Source organism: Leptopilina boulardi, unplaced genomic scaffold (genome assembly GCF_019393585.1).
Source record: "Leptopilina boulardi isolate dan_hultmark-lab unplaced genomic scaffold, ZJU_Lbou_2.1 LbouV2_165, whole genome shotgun sequence".
Lineage (NCBI taxonomy): Eukaryota > Metazoa > Arthropoda > Insecta > Hymenoptera > Figitidae > Leptopilina > Leptopilina boulardi.
The window spans coordinates 3,446,430-3,466,855 of NW_026137713.1; the positions used below are offsets into that span (position 1 = coordinate 3,446,430).

Consider the following 20,426-nt stretch of genomic DNA (forward strand, 5'->3'; position numbering starts at 1 on the left):
AACGTCAGTATTATTTGTATTTCATTTCAACATTGACATTTTATTATTATTATTATTATTAATTAAACACGCACTTTGCTCTTTTCCAGAGTAGAATATTTGAATATGCGTGTTTAAGTTTCTTAACATTTTAAATTGGATTTCAATAGAATTAATATTGTAAAATAAAATATAAAAAAAAAAATGGGAAACAGCTCCAGTTTATTATTGCGAGAAGAAGAAATTGCTCAAATTCAGGAAGCAACTGGATGTTAGTATTACAAAATTATATTTATCATTATTATAATTGTAATTTAATCTCATAATAATGTCATACTAATTATATAGTAATTTTTTTTGTAATAGAAAAATTATATTTTTATTTACAAATAATTGTCATTAAAAATTACGTCATTTTAAAAAAAGTTTCACTAGATCAATAATATTTCTTCTTTTTATATCAAAATAGATATTTACTTTATATAATTTGTTAATTTAATAGTTTGTTTGTTTTTTTATACAAAAACAATTTAGTTACTCCGAATCAAATTGAACGTCTCTATAGTCGATTTACAAGTCTTGATCGCGGTGATTGTGGAACATTGAGTCGTGAAGATTTTTTGAGAATACCGGAATTGGCAATAAATCCATTGGGTGATAGAATTGTAAATGCATTCTTTGATGAAAGTGGCAATGATCGAGTAAATTTCCTTCAATTTATGCAAGTACTTTCGCACTTTAGGCCTATTAAAAAAAATAGTCCTAATCGTCTTAATTCCAGACAGGAGAAATTAAGATGTAAGTCAAGAAAATTAATTAACTAGTTTTTTTTTTAAATTTCTGCTTTCTGTGTAAAATAATTTTATTTTTCTTATAGTTGCATTCAAAATGTACGATTTGGACAATGATGATTTAATATCAAAAGAAGAATTATTAGCTATATTACATATGATGGTTGGGGCAAATATAAGGTAAAAAAAAATACAGAGAATAATTATTAACTGAAAAAAAATATATATATAAAAAAATAATAATTTGTTTAGTGAGGAGCAATTAACGAGTATTGCAGAGCGTACAATTTTAGAGGCAGATGAAAATGGCGATGGAATGATATCGTTTGAAGAATTTTGTAAGGCACTTGAAAGAACAGATGTCGAACAAAAGATGTCAATACGATTTCTCAGTTAAATTAAAAAAAAAAAATTTTTTTCTTTAATTTATTTTGTCAAAGCACAGAAAAAAAAGCTATATTTTCCTTTCATTGCAATGAAATTAAATTATAAATTAACGAGCAATAAATTAATTGCAAGCTTTTTTTTTTTTTTTGGTGGAAATACAGAAAAAAAATATATGCATTTGTAATGGTACAACTAATAGACGAATTGTATTTATAAAATACCTTCGAATTATTTATTAAAAGTGATTGTATTTTATTTCGTATTATACTTAATATAAAAATAAAATACTGTAAATGTGTACAAAAAAAAAAAAAGAAAAATAGTTAAAGTTTGTGAATTATAATAATAAATATAATATAAAAACGAAAAAAAAATTTCTAAATTTTTCTTTATTGTAAATAAAAAAGTCAATTTTTTTTTATCAATAATTATTTATTTTTATAATTTTTTTTTACAATACGAATTTTTTAAAAAATGCATTGTGGTACATTACACATTGGAATAAATTCATGACAACCTTAATTTCCTTATTAATATATACGTAAACTTGATTCTATTAAATTTAAATTAAGATTTATAATTACAATATAAATTTCATTTTCTCTTTCTTTGCTTATAGTTCTGCAATAATCATAAGAATTTAAATTTAAACAGTGGACGAAACGGCTAATTTTTTTAGATGCTCCATAAACACTTGAAGACTTACATCGTCTGTTAAAACAGGAGCTCCACTTTCCTAAATTAAAAAAAAAAATCATTAGAGAATAGAAAAAATATGAATTGAAAAGCAAATTTATCACAAAGCCCCTTCACCTTTCTAAAAATAAATAATTTGAACATTTATGATACATAAAGGTTAATAAATAATTAAGATAATTTTTTGTTAATATGAATGAGAGGCGATAATATATATAAAAAAGCCGATGTTAATTATGTACATAATTAATAATAATTCGAATGATAAAGGTTTTAAAAGTCAATGTTAGTTTCAAGTATAAATAATTAAAATTGATTTTAAAATCTCTAAAAAAAAAAAAAACATTTCACCAAAAAGTTCCCAAAAAAAAAGAATTTAAAAAGAAAAAAAGGAATTTAATTTTTTAAAATAAACACACCCCGCTAGGAATCGGCATCCCCTGGTTCACAGGATCATGGTAACATAAAATATCATTAAATCAAATGATTGGAATGATAATGTTACAAAAATTAGATTCATTTTACGATTTTGATTATGATTCATTCAATTGTTTTTATTCTTTTCTATCAAAAATTACTTTAAAAAAATAGAATTTAAATTAAATTCTAAGATTTAAAATACAAAAATTTATCAACTTACCGCTCCATAAGCATACATATTATTATGCGTTTGACTTGGATTCACTTTACTCAAAAGAAATCGTGCTTGTGAACCTCCTTGTTCAGTGTCAATATACCTGGGAGCTGGAAATCTTACTGCTAAAATTTCATCGGCATCATCTTTTGGTGCAGCAAGTAATTGTCGAAAATTCTCATACTCTGGAAGATCTTGATACTTTGATTGTCGCCACTGGGCTATTGTCTAAAATGATTAAAAAAAAAAAAAAAATGCTCAGTTTTTTTTTCTTTGTGTAAAAAAAAAGACAATTCATAAAACCTACTTCTCCGTGGAATATTAGAATTTGGAAAAATGTGTCCATTAAAAGAATTCTATCAGGTTGAATTGATGAAGTGTCAAGTAAAACTGGTTCAGGTGGACCACCAAAACCATAACTGTACAAAATCGGCTGAACCATTATCAAAGAATTTGTTAAGTCTTCTCTCATCAACATATGCCTGCAAAAAAAAAAACATTCTCCTCTTAGTAAATTGATTTTTATAATTATTTAATTATAAACTAATAAAATTCATATATTGTTACCTATAAAAACTTGTTTCATCCGGAGAATTATTAAATACTTGAAGAAATTGCGAACGACGAAGATGATACATAAATTGTGGATATAAAGAGAAATTTTCAGCGAGTCTAAAACTATTTGGATCATCTTTTGAATATTCTCCAAACTTTTGACACTAAAAAAATAATTTACAAAATAATTAAATTTTAATTTCAAAAAATTTTTTTTTTCAAATACAAAAAAAGAACTTACGAGTCTAATAAGCATTCTATCAACCCAACGAAGAACATCAGCTCCATCATCAGATTCACTTCTAAATACTGCTAATCTCGACATTAAAACTGCAGCTGCCTCTTGATCGAATCCTGCGCTAACATGATGTAACGACGTCGATGCATCCACCCAACTAAAAATAAAAATTAATTTTTTTTAAATATATTCTTTTTTTTTTAAATTTAATTATCACTTACTTTCTTGCAATTGTCGTGACACGAATTCTCCTCTGTCCACTACAATGTTGATATTGTGTGATAAATTGAATACATCCCCTTCCACCCTGTGGAATTGGTGCCGCTTGTTGATTGACAACATCAAAAAATAATGCCGTCGTTGTTGATGGTGTTAATGAACAAAATTTCCATTGACATGTACCACCTAATCCAACTTCTTGATCGGCAACACTTGCTCCTTTAACGCCAAGCGATACGCATGGTCCAATTGCACCGCATACTTTTATTTCACGTGATGTTTTTATTTCGAGTGTTGCATTAAATGCCATTTTTAAATCACCCTTTGAATCTTTAGCAAAAACACGTTGCCACGTTTGTTTAAATAATGTTGAATTAAATGAATCGCCCATTACCATATGACCACCCGTTGAATTACAACATTGACGCATTTCCAAAAGACCCGTTTGATCAAGTGCACATGAATAAATATCAATAACATGACCATTTGCAGCTGCACGGGCAGCTAAACCGTCATAATGTTTAGTTGCTTTCTTCAAATGTTTTGCATTGTCCTTGTGAATATCGTGATGTGATCTTATTGGTTGACGAAGATCGTCAGTGACAACTTGACCAGGACCTTGGGAACATGGTCCTCCAACGAAAAGCATGATTCTAAAAGAAAGAAAAAAATGAAATAAATTTTTTTTTTTTTTTTTTTTTGTGGCTTTTTTTTACCTTGCGCCAGTATTTGCGTAGCTAGCCTCGAGTAATCCGGTTGCAACCGCGAGTGCAACGCCAGTTGAACGAAGATACCGTTTTCCTGACGCTACGGGCCAAGGATCTTTTTGCAATTCGCCTAAAAGATCCGTTAAGCTCATGTCACATTTGTGAATTGGTTGCAAAAATCGATTTGCAGGTGGCAAAGGCTGTGCGTTTGGTCCCCTTTGTTGATTTGGATTTTGACCCGGTACTGGTCTTCCAATTCCTTAAAAAAAAATAGTAATTTGAAATTAATAATTGTAAAACAATGAAATAAATTAAAATAATAGTAATATTACAAATATTTAAAATACGAACCTAACATATCTTGTATTTGCTTAGGTTGAAGATCCTTAGTACCTCGGAATACATAACTTTTACTACAGCCCTCACAACCTAATTCATGAACTTGGACCATTTTACCAAATGTAATCAAACCAATAAGTGCATTTGGTGGAAGCAATGATAGAGACATTTGAAGAGAATCTTTTAAAGCTCCCAATTCTTCATCATCCATACAAGTATCAACAACAAGTAAAAAAATCGGTGGCAAACATTGTGCTCTCTATTAAATAAAATATTCCATCAAATTAAAAAACAAAAATCTAAAAAAAAAAAAAAAATACTCACCATAATCGTATATTCAATTGTCGAGTACATTGGAATTAATTCGGCAGGTTGATGTTGTTCAGAAATCGCAGCATATTGAGGTGGAAACTATCGACAATAAATATTTTATTAACAATTGATACATAGTTTTTTTTTGTTTTTAATTAAATCAAAAGAATCTTACAGGATTTCTTTGAAAGCAAAAATTGCAAACCCAAAGTTTTGCACGATAATCAACTTGACAGAGGGGATTAAGAATTGCTCGGCAATTTGGTCTATTACATGGTACCGGATCATATTGAATTGCTGGAAGATCGCTACGTTCTTTTATTGGTTGAAAAAGTGTTCCCAATGGTACAACAAGTCGTGTTGCATCAACACGTGACAATGGCCAAACATTCCATGTAAATCGAACACCATCACGATCTTCATTTTGTTGAATAAATTCCTCATAAGTGGTCATGATGCTAAAATTTAAAAAAAAAATACATTTTTCTTTATTTAAAATTAACAAAAATTTAATTTACATATAATATTAATTTGCAATTTATTAATTATTATAATTTAATAATTATAATTTAATTGTTTTAAAATTTATTCCAAACAGATTGAATATAAATAAACGAAATTTTTTTATAATAATAAATAAATCATAGAATAAAAAAAAAAAGAATTTTAATGGAATAATTATTTAAAAAAAAACAATTATTTAAATTATTGAAAAAAAATAGCATAACAATTATAATTGAAAATTTGACATCTACACGTAAGGTGTGAGAAAGAGGTTAGAAATGAAACTTACCTTTTGTTTACAATTTCCTACCGCTTATATGACAAATAACTAATAATTATTATATTTTAAACACTTTTTAGAACATTATTTTTACAACATTTTTCACAAGCAGTTAACAATTTCACTTAATTAAACACACATTCTTTTTTTTTAATGACTCGTGCAGCCGTCACTTGGGCCACGTCACTTGGAAAGTAGAAATTTTAATTGACGACTGTAACCACTAGAGGCGCAAAATTCGTCTGCTTTGCATTATAAACATATTATAAACAAAACGTCAAATAGACAAAACAAATAACAATAACTAAAATATAATCAAATTATGTAAATTGATCTTAAAAATATAATTAAAAAACAATTCAAGTTTGGATAAAACAAAAGTAAATTTATAATGTAACATAACCTCAACTGTCAAAAAAAGAGGCAAATGTCATAATTATTCTAATTAACAGGTATATAATATTATATATATATATATATAAAATTTTTATAAATTAGAACTATTATTTAGAATTATCGTCTCAAAATTATTAAAATTACATTTTACCTATTTTTATTTTTTATATTTTATATTTAAATTCCCCGCCACGATTTTAAAAAACCTTTTTTTTAAAAAACAATTGTTAAAGGTAATATTTTTTAAACAATGAAATTTTTAATAATAATTTTATATTTTCATATTGTTTCTGTGCAAAAATAAAAAAAAAAATTTCTGATTGTAGGACAAATTTATAATTCTGATGACGTAATCAATTCCCCTTCCAATATGCCTGTTAAAAGTTGGAACTCGGACTTTTACCCCAAGCTCCACTCCAGATCATTGTAAATCATTGAAACGATCTGTCTTCAGATATTATATATTTGTATGTCAATTTTGGTATAAATTTTTAAAAATTTAATTTGTCTATTTAAAAAAAATGGCACGTGTTCTTGTTGGAGTTAAAAGAGTAATTGACTATGCTGTTAAGGTAAGAAAAAATATAATTTTTCTATATATAATTATAAATTATTTATAACGACAATAATTTCAATTTCTATATTAATAAATTCTATAACTGTTATTTGTTAATAAAAAGAAATTATTACTTTTTTGCATAGTGTAATTATGCAAGCAAATTTTTTTTTTACTTATCTTCGTTAAGATCAACATAAATGGGAAGGTCAAGAAAAGTTTTTAATAGCTCTATCATATCAAATAAGTTAATTGTTTTATTCTATTTGTAAAAAATTATCTTGTTTTCTTTAATTTTGTTCAGTACTGAAAAATAAATTTTCCATACTTTTTTTTTTTTTTAATTTTAATAAGTATACAATTTATTAAAATAATCAAAATAAATTGATTAATTTAATTAAAATAATTAAAGACAAATTAGAAAAAAAAAATTTAATTCTATTTTTTCGATTAATTTATAATAGATTAGAGTAAAGCCCGACAAGACAGGAGTCGTGACAGATGGAGTGAAACACTCAATGAATCCATTTGACGAAATTGCCATTGAAGAGGCAGTTCGAATGAAAGAAAAAAAATTTGCCCAAGAAGTAATTGCTGTTAGCTGTGGACCAGCACAATCTCAAGAAACAATAAGAACCGCCTTAGCAATGGGAGCTGATCGTGGAATTCATGTAGAAATATCCGGATCTGAATATGAATTATTACAACCAATTCACGTTTCAAAAATTCTAGCAAAATTAGCACAAGATGAAAAAGCCGATATTGTTCTCGTTGGAAAACAAGCGATTGACGATGATTGTAATCAAACTGCTCAAATGATTGCTGGAGTATTAGATTGGCCAACGGGAACATTTTGTAGCAAGGTAAAAATTTAAAATTTAAATAATTCGTAATTTTTTTTTTTTTTCTTTTACTATAATAAATTTCATTTTTAGATTGAACCAGGTCAGGGTGATTTGACAATAACCCGTGAAATTGACGGCGGATTAGAAACAATTAAAATAAAAACACCCGCAGTATTGAGCGCAGATTTACGATTAAATGAACCGCGCTATGCAACATTACCAAATATAATGAAAGCAAAAAAGAAACAAATCAAAAAAATAACACCTAAAGATCTTGGTATTGATACATCACCAAGAATAGAAATTGTATCAATTGAAGATCCACCTGTACGACAAGCAGGTTCAATTTTACCTGATGTTGATACTTTAATCAGTAAACTTAAAGAGGCAGGACATGTTAAATAATAAAATTATTAAATAAATAATTATTAAACATAAAAAGAAATTTTAAAACAAATTTTAAAAAAATTATATATCTATATACAAATTTTGAAAAAGAAACAAATTATTTTTCGATTTCTACACTTTATTAAATAGTGATATATAAACAGAATAACATTTTTGTACATTTTCAGAGATATATATATATAATAATAATAATAATAATAATAATAAAATTGTACATTACACATCCGTTATAAATTTGTACCGCTTGGAGACGTAAAAAATGTCTCAATAAAAATCATATTTTTTTAATAAAATACTCTCTTATACGATTACAGTGTTCTTTGGTAAATTTTCATATAATTATATTATGATGTAGATCAAATCTTCTAACGTTGATGATTTATATATCTGTCTCTAAATATATTTATATATATATATATATAATGTTCCTACAAAAAATAACATTCGAATAATAAATTACTGTCATAAAAATCTTGTTTTACCTAATTTTCTAATTTTTTTAAAATCTTTTCTTCTTTTTTTTTTGAAAATCGAAGTGTAATTGACGTCTCTAAGATTTACAATTTGAAAAAGCGTAAAAGGTGAATGTAGTTAGGGGATAATAGTTGTACGACAAAAATTGACGTCGACTAAAATATGTGATAGATACAGAATTTTTCATTTCCCTTCTGCCTAGCTACATTTAAGGCCATAACATTAAGATTGTTAGTTATATTTCAACAGTATCGTTTTAAAGAAATTTTTTGACAAAAAAAAATTTCTCTAAATCGATTGAAAAAAAAAAGAAAAAAAAACTGAAAGAATGACATTTTTGATTATTTTCTTTTTACTATTAAGATGGAAATATTTCTAACATTAAGATATACAATACAATAATATTCCATTTTGTATAAGAAACAAAAATATTTCCTATCTCTATGTTCATTAAAAAATTATTTTTTTCTACAATCTAATTCACTTTACGGAACGATTTTTCTTTTTTGTTAACAGACAAATTTTTTTGCGTTGAAAATTTGAAGCATTTTATTCTACTTTAATTTTCCATTCATTTTTAAAAAGTACACTTTTTGTGGCATGATTTTTTTTTTACTTATACGATTACGAACAATTTTAATTTAATTAATATTAATTTTTTTAATTAACTGTTGCATTTTTTTTTTTTTTTTTAAGAAAATAAAAGTCGTCAATATTCGATGTTTCGAAGAAAATTCGATTTTTAAATAATAATTTAATTATTTAATGAACAAAATAGTTTTAGAAAAAAAATTGAAATTCCTAAAATTATTCATTTTAAAAAATGTTTCAATGACGACAGTCTTTGTGGTGTTCTTGATAAATACTTATATTTTTTTTTTGTAACTAGATTCTTTAAATATCAAAATCTTTTCCTAGCACCATGATTTTTAGGTAATGTAAAATTTTAAAGTGCTACTAAAAAAATTTAAATACAGAATTCGCTATTTTAAAATACGTTCTAAGAGTGTTTACGAAAAATAAACTGTTTTTTTTGGTAAATAAAAGAAATTTTTCAGAAAATTTATATTGAATAAAAAAAGGAAAATAAATTTAATATTAATTTTTTAAATAATTTAATTAATAAAAAAAAATTAATTTACGAATTTTTCCACTAATTATAGAAATATTTGGATTAAAAATTAATTAATAAAAATTAAATCCAGATTTACTATCAGTAAAACACTCTTATACATACAATATAAATTTCGTATGTCGCGTATTAAATGCATAATCACAATTTGTTTTTAAAACATAGTATCGTTGTATTTTAAAATGTACTATTAATTCATTGGTCTGGACATAAAGTCACATACTAAAATATCACCAATCTACAAAAATTCTGAATTCTTCAAATTGAATCCTAAAATTGTAAATTCACTACTTTGATCACTACATTCTGTAATTAAATTTAAATTACAAAAGACAAAATTTTTAAAAAGAAAGAATATACTGGCACGGCTAATAATAATATCTTGAAAACTTTGAAGAATTCATGTCAAAAATTTCAACTGAACTATTTTCAAAATATAACATTAATAATAATAAAAAAAAAACATTAATTAGCTATAGTAAAAATTTAAATTTAACTAATTTACAAAAAATACTAACATCGAGGAATAATTTAAAAAAAAATTAATCTGAACACAAAAAATAGATTTATCTTTAAAAAAATATTCTTAAATCTGCGATGAACACGTTTTTCTTTTTCTGTTAAATCTCAGAAACATAATAAATTCTATATATATTTATGTGGCTATTAATTATATTTACATTAATATTTTCCAATCGAATCGACTATTACTGGTATGTGTAACAGGTGGAAATGGAGGTGGTTGTAATTGCCAACCATCAACACTTTCACGTGCTGTTAAACACGCTAAATATGGAACTCTTTGTACCAATCTTGTAACTTCAGCAGCCGGTGGTATTTTACCGCCAGTTAATTGTTTAGTGCATGCTGCCAACGATGCGGCATGAGCAACAATTAAAATATTACCCTCACTATTGCCAATAATATCTTTCATTAATGAATAACTTCTCTCATAATATTGTGCAGCATTTTCTTTAGTTGGTAAATTTTCAATTTTTATAATTGGACTATAATTCATATCAATATTAAAGCCAGCTTTTAATAATTCATCGCATGTCATCCATGTTGGTGTTCCATTTGGATACCATGCGAGCCATTCAATTAGACCAGGTTCAATTTTAATTGGCACATTTAAACAACCAAGACCTTTTAAAATTTTTGATAATGTTTGTATACAACGTAATGATGGCGATGAAAATGCAACGTCTATTTTAACATTTGCACCTTTCATTGCCTCACCAACAAGGCTCGCTTGTAATTCACCTAATGTTGTTAATGGACAATCATTTTGAAAGTCTTGTATATTTCTCTGTGGTATTTCTTTTGGCATATTTAAATCGCGACGTATATAACAGCCATTTGATTCAAAACAATAGGGAATCCATGCGCCAAATGTAAAATCAACACGTTCACCATGACGACAGATGAAAATTTGTCTTGCGGCAGTTGATGGTGGTTCCGATGCTTCCATCTATTTGAGAGAAAAAAAAAATTATAATAAAAGTATTTTAAAAAAAAGAAAAAAAACACTTACCGCTTCAGTTTCGGGAGCGATTCCATCGGGTGTATCCAAAGATTCAGTACTTGATAATATAGGAGGCCTTCGACTTTTAGGTATTTCATGCTCTATATTTTCTATTATATTTTCAGTTATTGAAATTGACGTATGTAAAGTCCATGAATCGGATTCAGCTGATCTTTTTGTATAATTCAATGGTAAATATCCTGTTGTTCCAGTTAACCATGATATTCCCTCAACCCATCCATCGAGTGATGAATTCGATGCACCTTCTGGTAAATAAATATAATCACCTGGTCTCAATTCTAATTCATCATGTTGTCTTGGTACATGTGTATGTAAAACACCATGAACATGCATATTTTTTAATCGTGAATCTCTTGAATATAATCTTAATTCCCAATTTATTGCTGTGCTTGATTCCAATTTTTCCACCATTGAACGTAAATGTTGAAAATGACTACTTGAAAATTGATAAGCAAGCGAAAGATGTAATGATTTTGTATGTGGTTCAACATTTATACCAAGATTTATTAATTTTTTACAATATTGGACGGCTAATGATTTCAACCATTCGGCATGTTTATCCTCAACAAATAAACCCATAAAATTTGGCGATATATAAGTTTCTAAATTAATATATTCAGGACATTCATTGCGATTTATTAAATTTTCCAATGCATTCGACATTTTTTCAGCTGATTCATCTGGTGCCTAAAAAAAATTAAATTATTTTATTTTATGGTTTTTTGAAAATAAAAAAAAATTGTGTTATACTTTAAAAAAAGAGATGAGAGTGATGTGTGGCATATAATTGTGAGCTCCATTCCAACCGAGTTCTTTGCTTTCTTTCCAAAATTTTACAAGACTTTCAGCAAATTGTCCAGTTGGACAAGCATATAATACATATTCTCTTGGTTCATCGGAATTTAATGTTGGATCACGAACATGAGCAAGAAGCCAATCCGAAGCAAGTTGAACACTTCGATGTCCCGTTGCTGTCAATGCTTTTTCTCTATTATTCAGAAAAAAAGAAGAAAAATATTTAAAAATTATTATTTCAAAAAATTTTTCCATAAAAAAAAAAAACAAGTAAATTTGAAAAATAAAGGAAAATCTAAATTTTTTGACAGCTGTTTGTTTACAAAATAATTTCGGTCACAATAAATGCTATTACAGCACTGGCAAAATTTTTCGTATTGAAAATTTTTTTTTTATCATCAAACTATATATTATATGTACTTACGCTCTTTGTTTTGGAAATCCTAATTGAAGTAAAATTTGCAAAGGTGTAAGGTGTTCTTTAGAAATTTTTGTTGGAGTTGGATTCTTTCTAGGCGGTAAAGTCGCCATGACATCACTGATAACACACTTTTATAATTGAGCAAAAGTAAAATATTTATACCATCAGAGAGAAAGAGCACACACACACAAAAAAATATAGGTATTTTTCACATTCACTGTTTTAACAATTATTAAAAATTCTTTTTTATATACAATTACTCGCGTATTGTAATTGACACGTGATTAAAGAAATAAAATTGAAAACTATGAAAAATTAGAATCACCCGTTAACTGTGTAGAAATGAAAATTATAATAATATTCCCGTGCGTAAGCGCAATCGTGTAAACAACTTTAAATGATCACAATGCAGAAGTTTCTTTTTTCCAACGTAAGATAGCGCTGTAATATAAAATTTATATCTGCAAGTTTTCTTGTTTACAAATAAATGTCAAATGTCAGAAAAATTTTTTTCAACAAAGTCATATAATATATTCAATAAATATATAAAACAAGTAGGTATTTTTTTGTCGTTAGAAAATAAATGTTTTATTGTTTTTTTAAATTTATAAAACAAAGTCAACAAGGAATTTACGATAAATAAAAAATTCTAACCTCACTTTTTGAATATGTAATCTCATTTCTTCTCGATTTTTTTATTGTGAATTTAATATTTGCAAATAATTGCATTGACATTTGTTGCAAAAAATTTCAGTGAAATTCGCAAGGTTTGTTCTTTAACAAAACATTTAACAATTCTGATTACAATATTGAAAATAGAATACATTTTTAAATGTTAAATAATCTATTCTTTTTTTATTAAAGAAAAAACGCTGCAAATCACAAAAATTCCATTTTTTTTATACAAACAAAAAAGAAAGTATATTGTAAAATTTTGAAAAAGAATAAAAAAATATTATTAAAATTAGAATGAAAATTTGTTAAAAATAAATGTCGAATTATGAAGCAAATACCTGGATTGAATTTTAAAGATTTCAAAAATGTATTGGAGAAATTGAAAGAATTAAAATCCATAACTGGATCTAAAGGTATATTTTTATAAAGTTTTTGTTTTTAATTTGTATAAATATTTTAAATAATCAAAAATGTCCTGAAAATTTACTTTATAAAGCGCAACACCATAATTATGAAGAAATTTAAATTTATTTTTCTTTTTCTTTCAGTATCAAAATTATTAAATAATTCAGAAATGGAAGCATTACCAAGACACGATGCTTTAAAATCAATTTCCTGGTTAGAAGGAACATGGTCAACTAAATCATCAGGAAAAGGTCAATTTCCAACAATAAGTCCATTTGAATATAATGAAAAAATGTCATTTAGTTCACTTGGACAACCAATGTTTAATTACAAATCAGAAACATGGAATCCTGAGACAAAAAAACCTCTTCATTTAGAAACTGGATTTCTCAAAATAATACCCAATACAAATAAAATCAATTTTCTATTGGCACATAATTTTGGATTGACAACAATTGAAGAAGGCGAAGTGTGTGATAAAAAAATAATTCTAACAAGTCTCTCTGTAGAAAGGCCAAGAGAAGGTACAAAACCACCAAAAGTTCTTCAGGTATTTTATTTCTAAATTAACTGCCAAATAACACTGTCCAACTTTTTTTTTTTTTTTTTTTTTTTTTTTTTTTTTTTTTTTTTCTTTTAAATTCATCAAAAATAAATTTTATTAAAATTAAAACTAATTAATATTATTATTATTGATTTAATAGACAAAACGAGAGCTCACGCTGGTAGAAGATAATTGCCTTGAATATGTTTTTTACATGTCAACTGAAAAAACTCCCGAATTAACGGAACATTTGAGAACAATATATCACAAACAATAAAAATATATAATCAATAAAATTGCAAGTTTGTCTAATTATTGATTTTGTTTTTTATATTTCTATAATAAGTGAGAAATGAGAAAGAAGAGGAAAAGAATTCATAATCTTGTGACGAACCTTTGGAATTACAATATTATCTTTGTCCTTGTTCTTTAGTTAGTAAAAGTTATTCTTACTTTGTTTTGAAACAGAAAATTAATGAAACTATATAGTCTGGGAACTAAATTTACGCCTGACACGCAACATACCAGCATGCTTTAACATTTAAGCTTTATGGGGAGAGTGAGAGAATCGTTCGAGGCTTATTTTGTTCCCGGTCTTACAAATATTAACGAGGCAAAAATTAGAGAGAGAGAAAGAAAGAAACTAATGAGAATTCCAAGACGCAATTCAAAAAGTCAATTATTGAGGAGTGACAATATTATTTCTTGTCAGAAAATAACAATTTTTCGTATTTAGAATTTTTTTCTACTTCGAAATTTTTCTACAAATTTTTTATTTTACAAAATTCCATGATTTAAAAAACTAACACAATTTCCATGATATATTAAAAACCAAAAAAAAAAAAAAAACAAACCATTTGTTTAAATAAAAATTTGATTTTGCTAAATAGAAAATTGTTTAAATGAAAATCGGTTCCATTCCATTAAATAATTCAATCAAAATTTGATTAAATAGAAATTATTTCTAAAGAAAATTCAGTGAAATATGTAATAATTTGGTTAAATGAAAATTCTGTTAAATAACAATTTAACGAAACGAGAAAATTAAAAATTGAATTAAATTGAAAAAAAATGCGATTAATTTTTACAGTTGTATTTATAATCTCGGAATATTATTACAGAGTCATTAAAGCATTATTGATTTTCTTATCTAAATCATGCGAAGTTGAAGGTATAATATAGAAAGGTAAAATGTTATTGGTAGAAGGGGTAGCACCTGTACGTCGACCTGCTGGAACAACCCTCCGAATGCGACAGTTGTTCATCGCGTCGAACAATCGAATGGTCGTGCCAGGAAAGACTTAATATTTGCTTCCTGGTTTTTATATAAAATTTTCATAACTATTATATTCATTCACAAATTAATAAATTTTTACACATTCATTTAACTAATATTTAATTTTATAAATTTTTTTCCAAAAATATATTTTAGAATTAAAATTTCTTAAATCACAAAATCTATTAGATTTTTTTTTTTTTTTTTCTTTGAATAAAAATTAAAATAAATAAAAATCGAATAATTTTTAATTATTTTAATTTACTTAATTTTTTCCTCGATATTGAAAAGTTTAAAATTATTTTTAGTTTTCTTTTTTTTTTGAATTTAAAAGTTTAAAAAAAAAACAGTTTAATCAAGTGTTGAATAGTGAAGTTAATTTTGTTTACAGGAAAATTCGCTGAATTTTCCAATGTTTGAAATGCAAAAATTTCACTCTATCCATGCCACTGATTTTATAAAAGAAACGTGGAATGCGGCGTTTCGAATTCGAATTATTTCGAATTTTTAATCTGTGAAAATTATATTGGCAAAAGAATGACGTTTCTTTATTATGATAAACAAGATTTTTATAAAGGAATGTTGGATATTCAGGAAAAATTGAGAAAGAGGTGAGTATATTATTAATTTTCCTTTTAAAAGAAAAATTAATAAATATGAAATTTTTTTTTTTTGACATAACTTCATTTGATTTTCATTTATTATTTCAGTGAAGAGGAAAGAATACGATTAGAAGAGCGATTCAAATTATTGATACAAGAGTCACAGAATAGGTAAGAGATGATAAGAAAAAGCAAATTTATTTCTCAAGGGAATTTTTAATTAAGAAAAAAATTTTTTCACTCCTTTTTTTTCTTTTAAATATTTGTTTTGTCAAATAGTCGACATTAGACGAATTCTACGGGATCGATAAAAAAAAAAACAATAAAATTTGTAGATAAAAAGAAGAGAGAGAGCTTGGATACAAAATTTGTTACAGTGTGTTTAGTTTCTATGATCGATTCTTGCGACAAAGTATTTAAATTTAATATTGCACAGTATTATTATATATTTAGAAATGATGAATTAAAAGCGACCTTCGTCTCCCTCATGACATAAAAATCACGACCAGTCGTTCAATGTCATGCTATCATGTTTTGGGACTATTAAACAGTTTCTATATTGTTATTTCTTTTTTTCATTTTCAATTTTTTTTTATTTTTTATTTTAAATTTAGTTTTTAGAATTTCAGTTAAATTAAACCATTCAAGGTTCATATTGATTCTGTTTTATCGAATAATATTGAAAATGATATTGGAAATAAATTTTAGTTTTCGAATAATTTAAATTATAAACATTATTCAATTTATCTGGGATGAATTTTCGAAAAATCTTTTTTTTCAATTTTAAAGCTAAATTGTATTTAATAATTTGTTGCAGGCATGACGCTTGTATAAACAGATTACGTCTAAGGTACATTGAATTTCTTGAGGAGCAACGCGATCGAGATGACAGAAATAATAAATTACGAGGAGCATTAGATAAAGTGGATAATCATTTGGCGTTAATGAATGCAAAAAGCAATCGTTTAAACGCACTTCGCGTAAGTTTCATTACTTGACTTTATACGATTGCAGATGATTAAGAGAGAAAGAGAGACAGAGAGGAAAACGAGTATTTGCCAAATCGATTTTGAGAGAGAGCTTTACTCAAATTAGGACTGCATGTTGGCTTGGAAATGCATACTTAAACCTTGAATAATTCAAGGTTACACGCCAAGTGCATCCGTCCTCTCTTCCTACACTAATTTAAACAAAGTTTATAACTTTTGTCTATTTTAAGTATTAAATGCGCCAATAAACAAAACTTCCATTTCTAAACAATATCAACATAATCAGTCTCAGTAATTGCAAAAATATAAATATTTTTTTTTTTTTTTTTTTAAATCAAAACAAAATTTTTATTATTTTTTAAGAAAATCCTATTTTCTTTTTCAGAAACATTATGAGGCTTATCTTTTACAAAATCATGGTTCATCGGGAAGTTTTACTGGAGACAGTGGAATAATCAGTAATGATAGCAGATTTTTTCGAAAAGAATTAATATCTCACAATCGAAGACATTCTATTCAAAGTGGTATTTCAAGTACACCAACAATAAATTTTTCAAGTCGAATTTTAACACCAACTCTACCAAAATACAGTGTACCAAGATTCCACGATCCACCAAAGAGTCAACAATCAACAAATTTACATTCATCATATCATCAGCCATTATTATATAATGATTCAAAAATAATTTCCCAAAGTTCAAATATTTTTTCTAAACAATCGCAAACTATTCCTGAAATTTGTATAAGTCCTTCTTTATCACCAACAACAACAAATTTTGTTTCAAAAAATATTCAAACTGATAAGCCCATTAATTTATTCCTCGATCATTCTGTCATCTCAATGGAACCAAGCCAAATATCGGGCATTGGTCGAATTTCTTCATGTCAAACGTTACCCCAATTATTTACAAATCAATATTCTAGTCCCAATAGTCCACGAGGGGTCGATAATAATAATATCAATCAATATCTTTTAAATCTGCCGTTGCCAAAAATAAATAATTTTTTAGAAAACAAAAAATTCGAAAACGAACATTCAAATTTTTCCTGTAAATCATTTGGAAATTCTGATTATTCATGGAAATCGAATTCAAAATTTGAAATAAAAAGTCCACGATTTGAGAAAAATTCACGATTTTTTGATAAAACATCACCACCAACACATCGTTTTTTCAAGAGATTTGATTTTAATACAACATTCAAAAGAAATGATTATTCACTTCCATCGTCAAGAGATATTTTAAATTCCACAAAAGCAAAATCTCCATCTTTTTCTTCATCATGGAAACCCTTTAAACTTACCAACAATTATAAAAGTGATTATGACGTTTATGAAAGATCAAAAAGAATGAACAGTGAAATTGATCGTTATATTGGCAAAATTAGAAATCTTTATAAAGATCTTGATATACAGAGTTATGATGATCTTGATCAAAATACAAGTGGTGATCTTCTCAATGTGACACTATCGGACGATGATCTCGATGAGAAATTCAAAGAAAATCATCACAAAGAATTAATTACTAAAAAAAAAGATGAAAATCCCATGAAATTGAAAATTTCAAAGCCAGAATCAATTTCTGAAACAAAATTTCTTCCTCCGAAAAATGAGAATTTGACAATTTTAAATGAAAATGAAACCAAAATAATAGAAAATAAAAATATCACAAATAATATTGAAGAATCTGAAGAAAAGAATGAAAAATCAAATGAAAAAATTGCATCTAATGAAAAAGAAATCAATGTTGAAAATGTGGAAAATTCAAAAAAAAATCATGATTCAAATAAAATTGATAACAAAGGGGAAAAAAGTGAAAACAATCAAACGAAAGAAAATCAAAATTATGAATATAATTCTAATCAAAATTATAATTACGATCCAAATGCAGTTTACGAGCAGTATCCAACATATTCTGCTGAAATATACGAGCAATATGATCAAACTGAAGGTGCGAATCAACAATTCGAACAAGATTCAAATCAACAATATGAACCAGTTCAATATTCACAGGATCCAAATCAGCAATACGATGCCGCTCAATACACACAGGATCCTAATCAACAATATGATCAAGATCCCAATCAACAATTTGTTCAAGATTCGAATCAACAATTTGTACAAGATCCTAATCAACAATTTGTTCAAGATCCCAATCAACAATATTCACAGGATCCTAATCAACAATATGATCAAGATCCTAATCAACAATTTGTTCAAGATCCGAATCAACAATTTGTTCAAGATCCCAATCAACAATTTGTTCAAGATCCGAATCAACAATTTGTTCAAGATCCCAATCAACAATATTCACAGGATCCTAATCAACAATATGATCAAGATCCTAGTCAACAATATGATCAAGATCCTAGTCAAAAATATGAAAAAGATCCCAATCAACAATATGATCAAGAACATAATGAAGAATATAAGCAGGATTCTAATCATCAATATAATCCGGCTCAATATTCACAAGATTCCAAACAATACAATGATTCTGATCAATATAATCAGGATGCAAGTGAGTATAAAAATCCCGATCAATACAAAGATTCTAAACAACATAGCCAGGAGCTTGGTGAGTATAGTCAGGATCCTAATAAATACAGTCAGGATTCTAAACAATCCAATGAAACATCAAATCAATTAATTGATCAAGATCCAAATCAACAATACGCACAGGAATCAGCACAAGATTATTCACAAAATTCAAATCAATATGATCCCAATCAACAATATCAGGATCCTAATATTCAATACGATCCTAATCAACAATATCAGGATCCAAACAATCAATATGATCCAAATCAACAATATCAAGATTCTAATGTTGCATACGATCCCAATCAGCAATATCAAGATCCCAATATTCAATATGATCCCAATCAGCAATATCAAGATCCTAATGTTCAATATGATCCTAATCAATATCAGGATCCAAATCAGGCCTATCATTCTAATCAACAATATGATCCAAATCAATCCTATGATCCAAATCAGGCCTATTATGATCAAAATCAAGATTCAGCGTACGCTCAACAGCAGGAACAATTTTATACTCAAGATGAACAGTCATATAATCAGGATCAATCGTACGCTCAGGATTCATCTTACATTCAACAAGATCAAGCATATAATTCAAATCAGCCTGGTGATCAAAATTACAATTCGAATGGAAATTTAGAAAATAATTCAGAAATTAGTGCTCAAGAGAAAAAGGTAAATAATTCAGAGGCTAAGAAAAAGGGTGCAATCAATTTGGAATCAGATACAGAGAGCACGATTGAACGGAATGCCTCGAATACTGAAAGTGATTTTGATTTTAATTAATTCTACTAATATTTATAGGTAATTAGATATAAATAGTGTTTTAAAAAAAATAATAGAGCTTCTTTTCATTAATAACACTGTGTTACGTAGTAAAAAAAAACTAATATCAAACTTTAAAAAATGGTTAATTCTGTGTAGACCTTTAAATTTTTATTTTAGAGCAAAAAAAATTACTCTAGAATAAAAATTGTTTAAGTAAAAAAAAATTTTGTTTTAAAATGTCTAAAATACAAATTATAAGGAAATTTTATATGTAAATTAAAAAAATAATTATATAATTTATAACAATAATAATCATGTATTTCTATATATAAAAACTGGAAATGAATGTTATTTACAGTTTTTTTTTCTACTGATATGCTGTGTTAGATAAACAATTTTTTTTTATATTTA

The 20,426-nt window shown here is 26.4% G+C and overlaps 6 protein-coding genes and 1 long non-coding RNA gene across 13 annotated transcripts in view; 4 read left to right on the forward strand and 3 right to left on the reverse strand.

Moving 5' to 3' along the window:
* The window catches only part of LOC127277293 (uncharacterized), a 58,689-nt gene that overhangs the window by 30,482 nt on the left and 7,781 nt on the right, over nucleotides 1-20,426 (reverse strand). The gene's annotated exons all lie outside the window — the stretch shown is intronic.
* Nucleotides 39-1,404, forward strand: LOC127277292 (calcineurin B homologous protein 1). Its single transcript, XM_051298302.1, has 4 exons — nucleotides 39-250; nucleotides 514-777; nucleotides 857-950; nucleotides 1,023-1,404. The coding sequence occupies exons 1-4, from the start codon at nucleotides 184-186 to the stop codon at nucleotides 1,165-1,167; spliced, it is 570 nt and encodes a 189-aa protein (XP_051154259.1). The 5' UTR covers nucleotides 39-183; the 3' UTR covers nucleotides 1,168-1,404.
* LOC127277286 (protein transport protein Sec23A) lies at nucleotides 1,569-5,828 on the reverse strand. 2 transcript variants are annotated; one of them, XM_051298288.1, is made up of 12 exons: nucleotides 5,651-5,828; nucleotides 5,033-5,315; nucleotides 4,870-4,956; nucleotides 4,558-4,804; nucleotides 4,216-4,465; nucleotides 3,502-4,152; nucleotides 3,284-3,437; nucleotides 3,055-3,206; nucleotides 2,795-2,969; nucleotides 2,494-2,715; nucleotides 2,273-2,293; nucleotides 1,569-1,893 (listed from the first exon to the last, which is right to left on the reverse strand). In XM_051298288.1, the coding sequence occupies exons 2-12, from the start codon at nucleotides 5,309-5,311 to the stop codon at nucleotides 1,804-1,806; spliced, it is 2,328 nt and encodes a 775-aa protein (XP_051154245.1). In that variant the 5' UTR covers nucleotides 5,312-5,315; nucleotides 5,651-5,828; the 3' UTR covers nucleotides 1,569-1,803. The 2 variants fall into 2 exon arrangements, with proteins under 2 accessions (XP_051154245.1, XP_051154246.1); XM_051298289.1 differs by lacking the exon at nucleotides 2,273-2,293.
* On the forward strand, nucleotides 6,444-9,011 carry LOC127277290 (electron transfer flavoprotein subunit beta). The gene is made up of 3 exons (XM_051298294.1): nucleotides 6,444-6,609; nucleotides 7,058-7,456; nucleotides 7,529-9,011. Exons 1-3 carry the CDS (start codon nucleotides 6,559-6,561, stop codon nucleotides 7,841-7,843), a joined length of 765 nt encoding a protein of 254 aa, XP_051154251.1. The 5' UTR covers nucleotides 6,444-6,558; the 3' UTR covers nucleotides 7,844-9,011.
* Nucleotides 9,510-12,366, reverse strand: LOC127277287 (protein UBASH3A homolog). Its single transcript, XM_051298290.1, has 4 exons — nucleotides 12,218-12,366; nucleotides 11,749-11,986; nucleotides 10,987-11,685; nucleotides 9,510-10,923 (listed from the first exon to the last, which is right to left on the reverse strand). Exons 1-4 carry the CDS (start codon nucleotides 12,322-12,324, stop codon nucleotides 10,129-10,131), a joined length of 1,839 nt encoding a protein of 612 aa, XP_051154247.1. The 5' UTR covers nucleotides 12,325-12,366; the 3' UTR covers nucleotides 9,510-10,128.
* Nucleotides 12,270-14,150, forward strand: LOC127277291 (peroxynitrite isomerase THAP4-like). 6 transcript variants are annotated; one of them, XM_051298297.1, is made up of 4 exons: nucleotides 12,270-12,415; nucleotides 13,079-13,302; nucleotides 13,438-13,844; nucleotides 13,999-14,150. In XM_051298297.1, the coding sequence occupies exons 2-4, from the start codon at nucleotides 13,215-13,217 to the stop codon at nucleotides 14,113-14,115; spliced, it is 612 nt and encodes a 203-aa protein (XP_051154254.1). In that variant the 5' UTR covers nucleotides 12,270-12,415; nucleotides 13,079-13,214; the 3' UTR covers nucleotides 14,116-14,150. The 6 variants fall into 6 exon arrangements, with proteins under 6 accessions (XP_051154254.1, XP_051154256.1, XP_051154253.1 ...); XM_051298296.1 differs by lacking the exon at nucleotides 12,270-12,415 and adding an exon at nucleotides 12,663-12,768; XM_051298300.1 differs by lacking the exon at nucleotides 12,270-12,415 and adding an exon at nucleotides 12,668-12,768 and having other exon boundaries at nucleotides 13,246-13,302.
* LOC127277284 (uncharacterized) lies at nucleotides 15,095-20,267 on the forward strand. Its single transcript, XM_051298276.1, has 5 exons — nucleotides 15,095-15,156; nucleotides 15,506-15,725; nucleotides 15,825-15,887; nucleotides 16,534-16,696; nucleotides 17,091-20,267. The coding sequence occupies exons 2-5, from the start codon at nucleotides 15,652-15,654 to the stop codon at nucleotides 20,031-20,033; spliced, it is 3,243 nt and encodes a 1,080-aa protein (XP_051154233.1). The 5' UTR covers nucleotides 15,095-15,156; nucleotides 15,506-15,651; the 3' UTR covers nucleotides 20,034-20,267.

Coding starts and splice junctions, on each gene's coding strand:
- LOC127277292 (XM_051298302.1), top strand. CDS start 184: ATGGGAAACAGCTCCAGTTTATTATTGCGAGAAGAAGAAATTGCTCAA. Junction 778..856: donor CAGACAGGAGAAATTAAGAT/GTAAGTCAAGAA, acceptor TTTTTCTTATAG/TTGCATTCAAAATGTACGAT. Junction 951..1,022: donor ATGGTTGGGGCAAATATAAG/GTAAAAAAAAAT, acceptor TAATTTGTTTAG/TGAGGAGCAATTAACGAGTA.
- LOC127277286 (XM_051298288.1), bottom strand. CDS start 5,311: ATGACCACTTATGAGGAATTTATTCAACAAAATGAAGATCGTGATGGT. Junction 2,970..3,054: donor GATGAAACAAGTTTTTATAG/GTAACAATATAT, acceptor TTTTTTTTGCAG/GCATATGTTGATGAGAGAAG. Junction 1,894..2,272: donor GGATGCCGATTCCTAGCGGG/GTGTGTTTATTT, acceptor TTTTTAATTTAG/GAAAGTGGAGCTCCTGTTTT.
- LOC127277290 (XM_051298294.1), top strand. CDS start 6,559: ATGGCACGTGTTCTTGTTGGAGTTAAAAGAGTAATTGACTATGCTGTT. Junction 6,610..7,057: donor TAATTGACTATGCTGTTAAG/GTAAGAAAAAAT, acceptor AATTTATAATAG/ATTAGAGTAAAGCCCGACAA. Junction 7,457..7,528: donor CGGGAACATTTTGTAGCAAG/GTAAAAATTTAA, acceptor TTTCATTTTTAG/ATTGAACCAGGTCAGGGTGA.
- LOC127277287 (XM_051298290.1), bottom strand. CDS start 12,324: ATGGCGACTTTACCGCCTAGAAAGAATCCAACTCCAACAAAAATTTCT. Junction 11,987..12,217: donor GGATTTCCAAAACAAAGAGC/GTAAGTACATAT, acceptor TCTGAATAATAG/AGAAAAAGCATTGACAGCAA. Junction 11,686..11,748: donor CTCTCATCTCTTTTTTTAAA/GTATAACACAAT, acceptor AATTTTTTTTAG/GCACCAGATGAATCAGCTGA.
- LOC127277291 (XM_051298297.1), top strand. CDS start 13,215: ATGAAGCAAATACCTGGATTGAATTTTAAAGATTTCAAAAATGTATTG. Junction 13,303..13,437: donor ATCCATAACTGGATCTAAAG/GTATATTTTTAT, acceptor TTTTTCTTTCAG/TATCAAAATTATTAAATAAT. Junction 13,845..13,998: donor AACCACCAAAAGTTCTTCAG/GTATTTTATTTC, acceptor TTGATTTAATAG/ACAAAACGAGAGCTCACGCT.
- LOC127277284 (XM_051298276.1), top strand. CDS start 15,652: ATGACGTTTCTTTATTATGATAAACAAGATTTTTATAAAGGAATGTTG. Junction 15,888..16,533: donor ATACAAGAGTCACAGAATAG/GTAAGAGATGAT, acceptor AATTTGTTGCAG/GCATGACGCTTGTATAAACA. Junction 16,697..17,090: donor ATCGTTTAAACGCACTTCGC/GTAAGTTTCATT, acceptor TTTCTTTTTCAG/AAACATTATGAGGCTTATCT.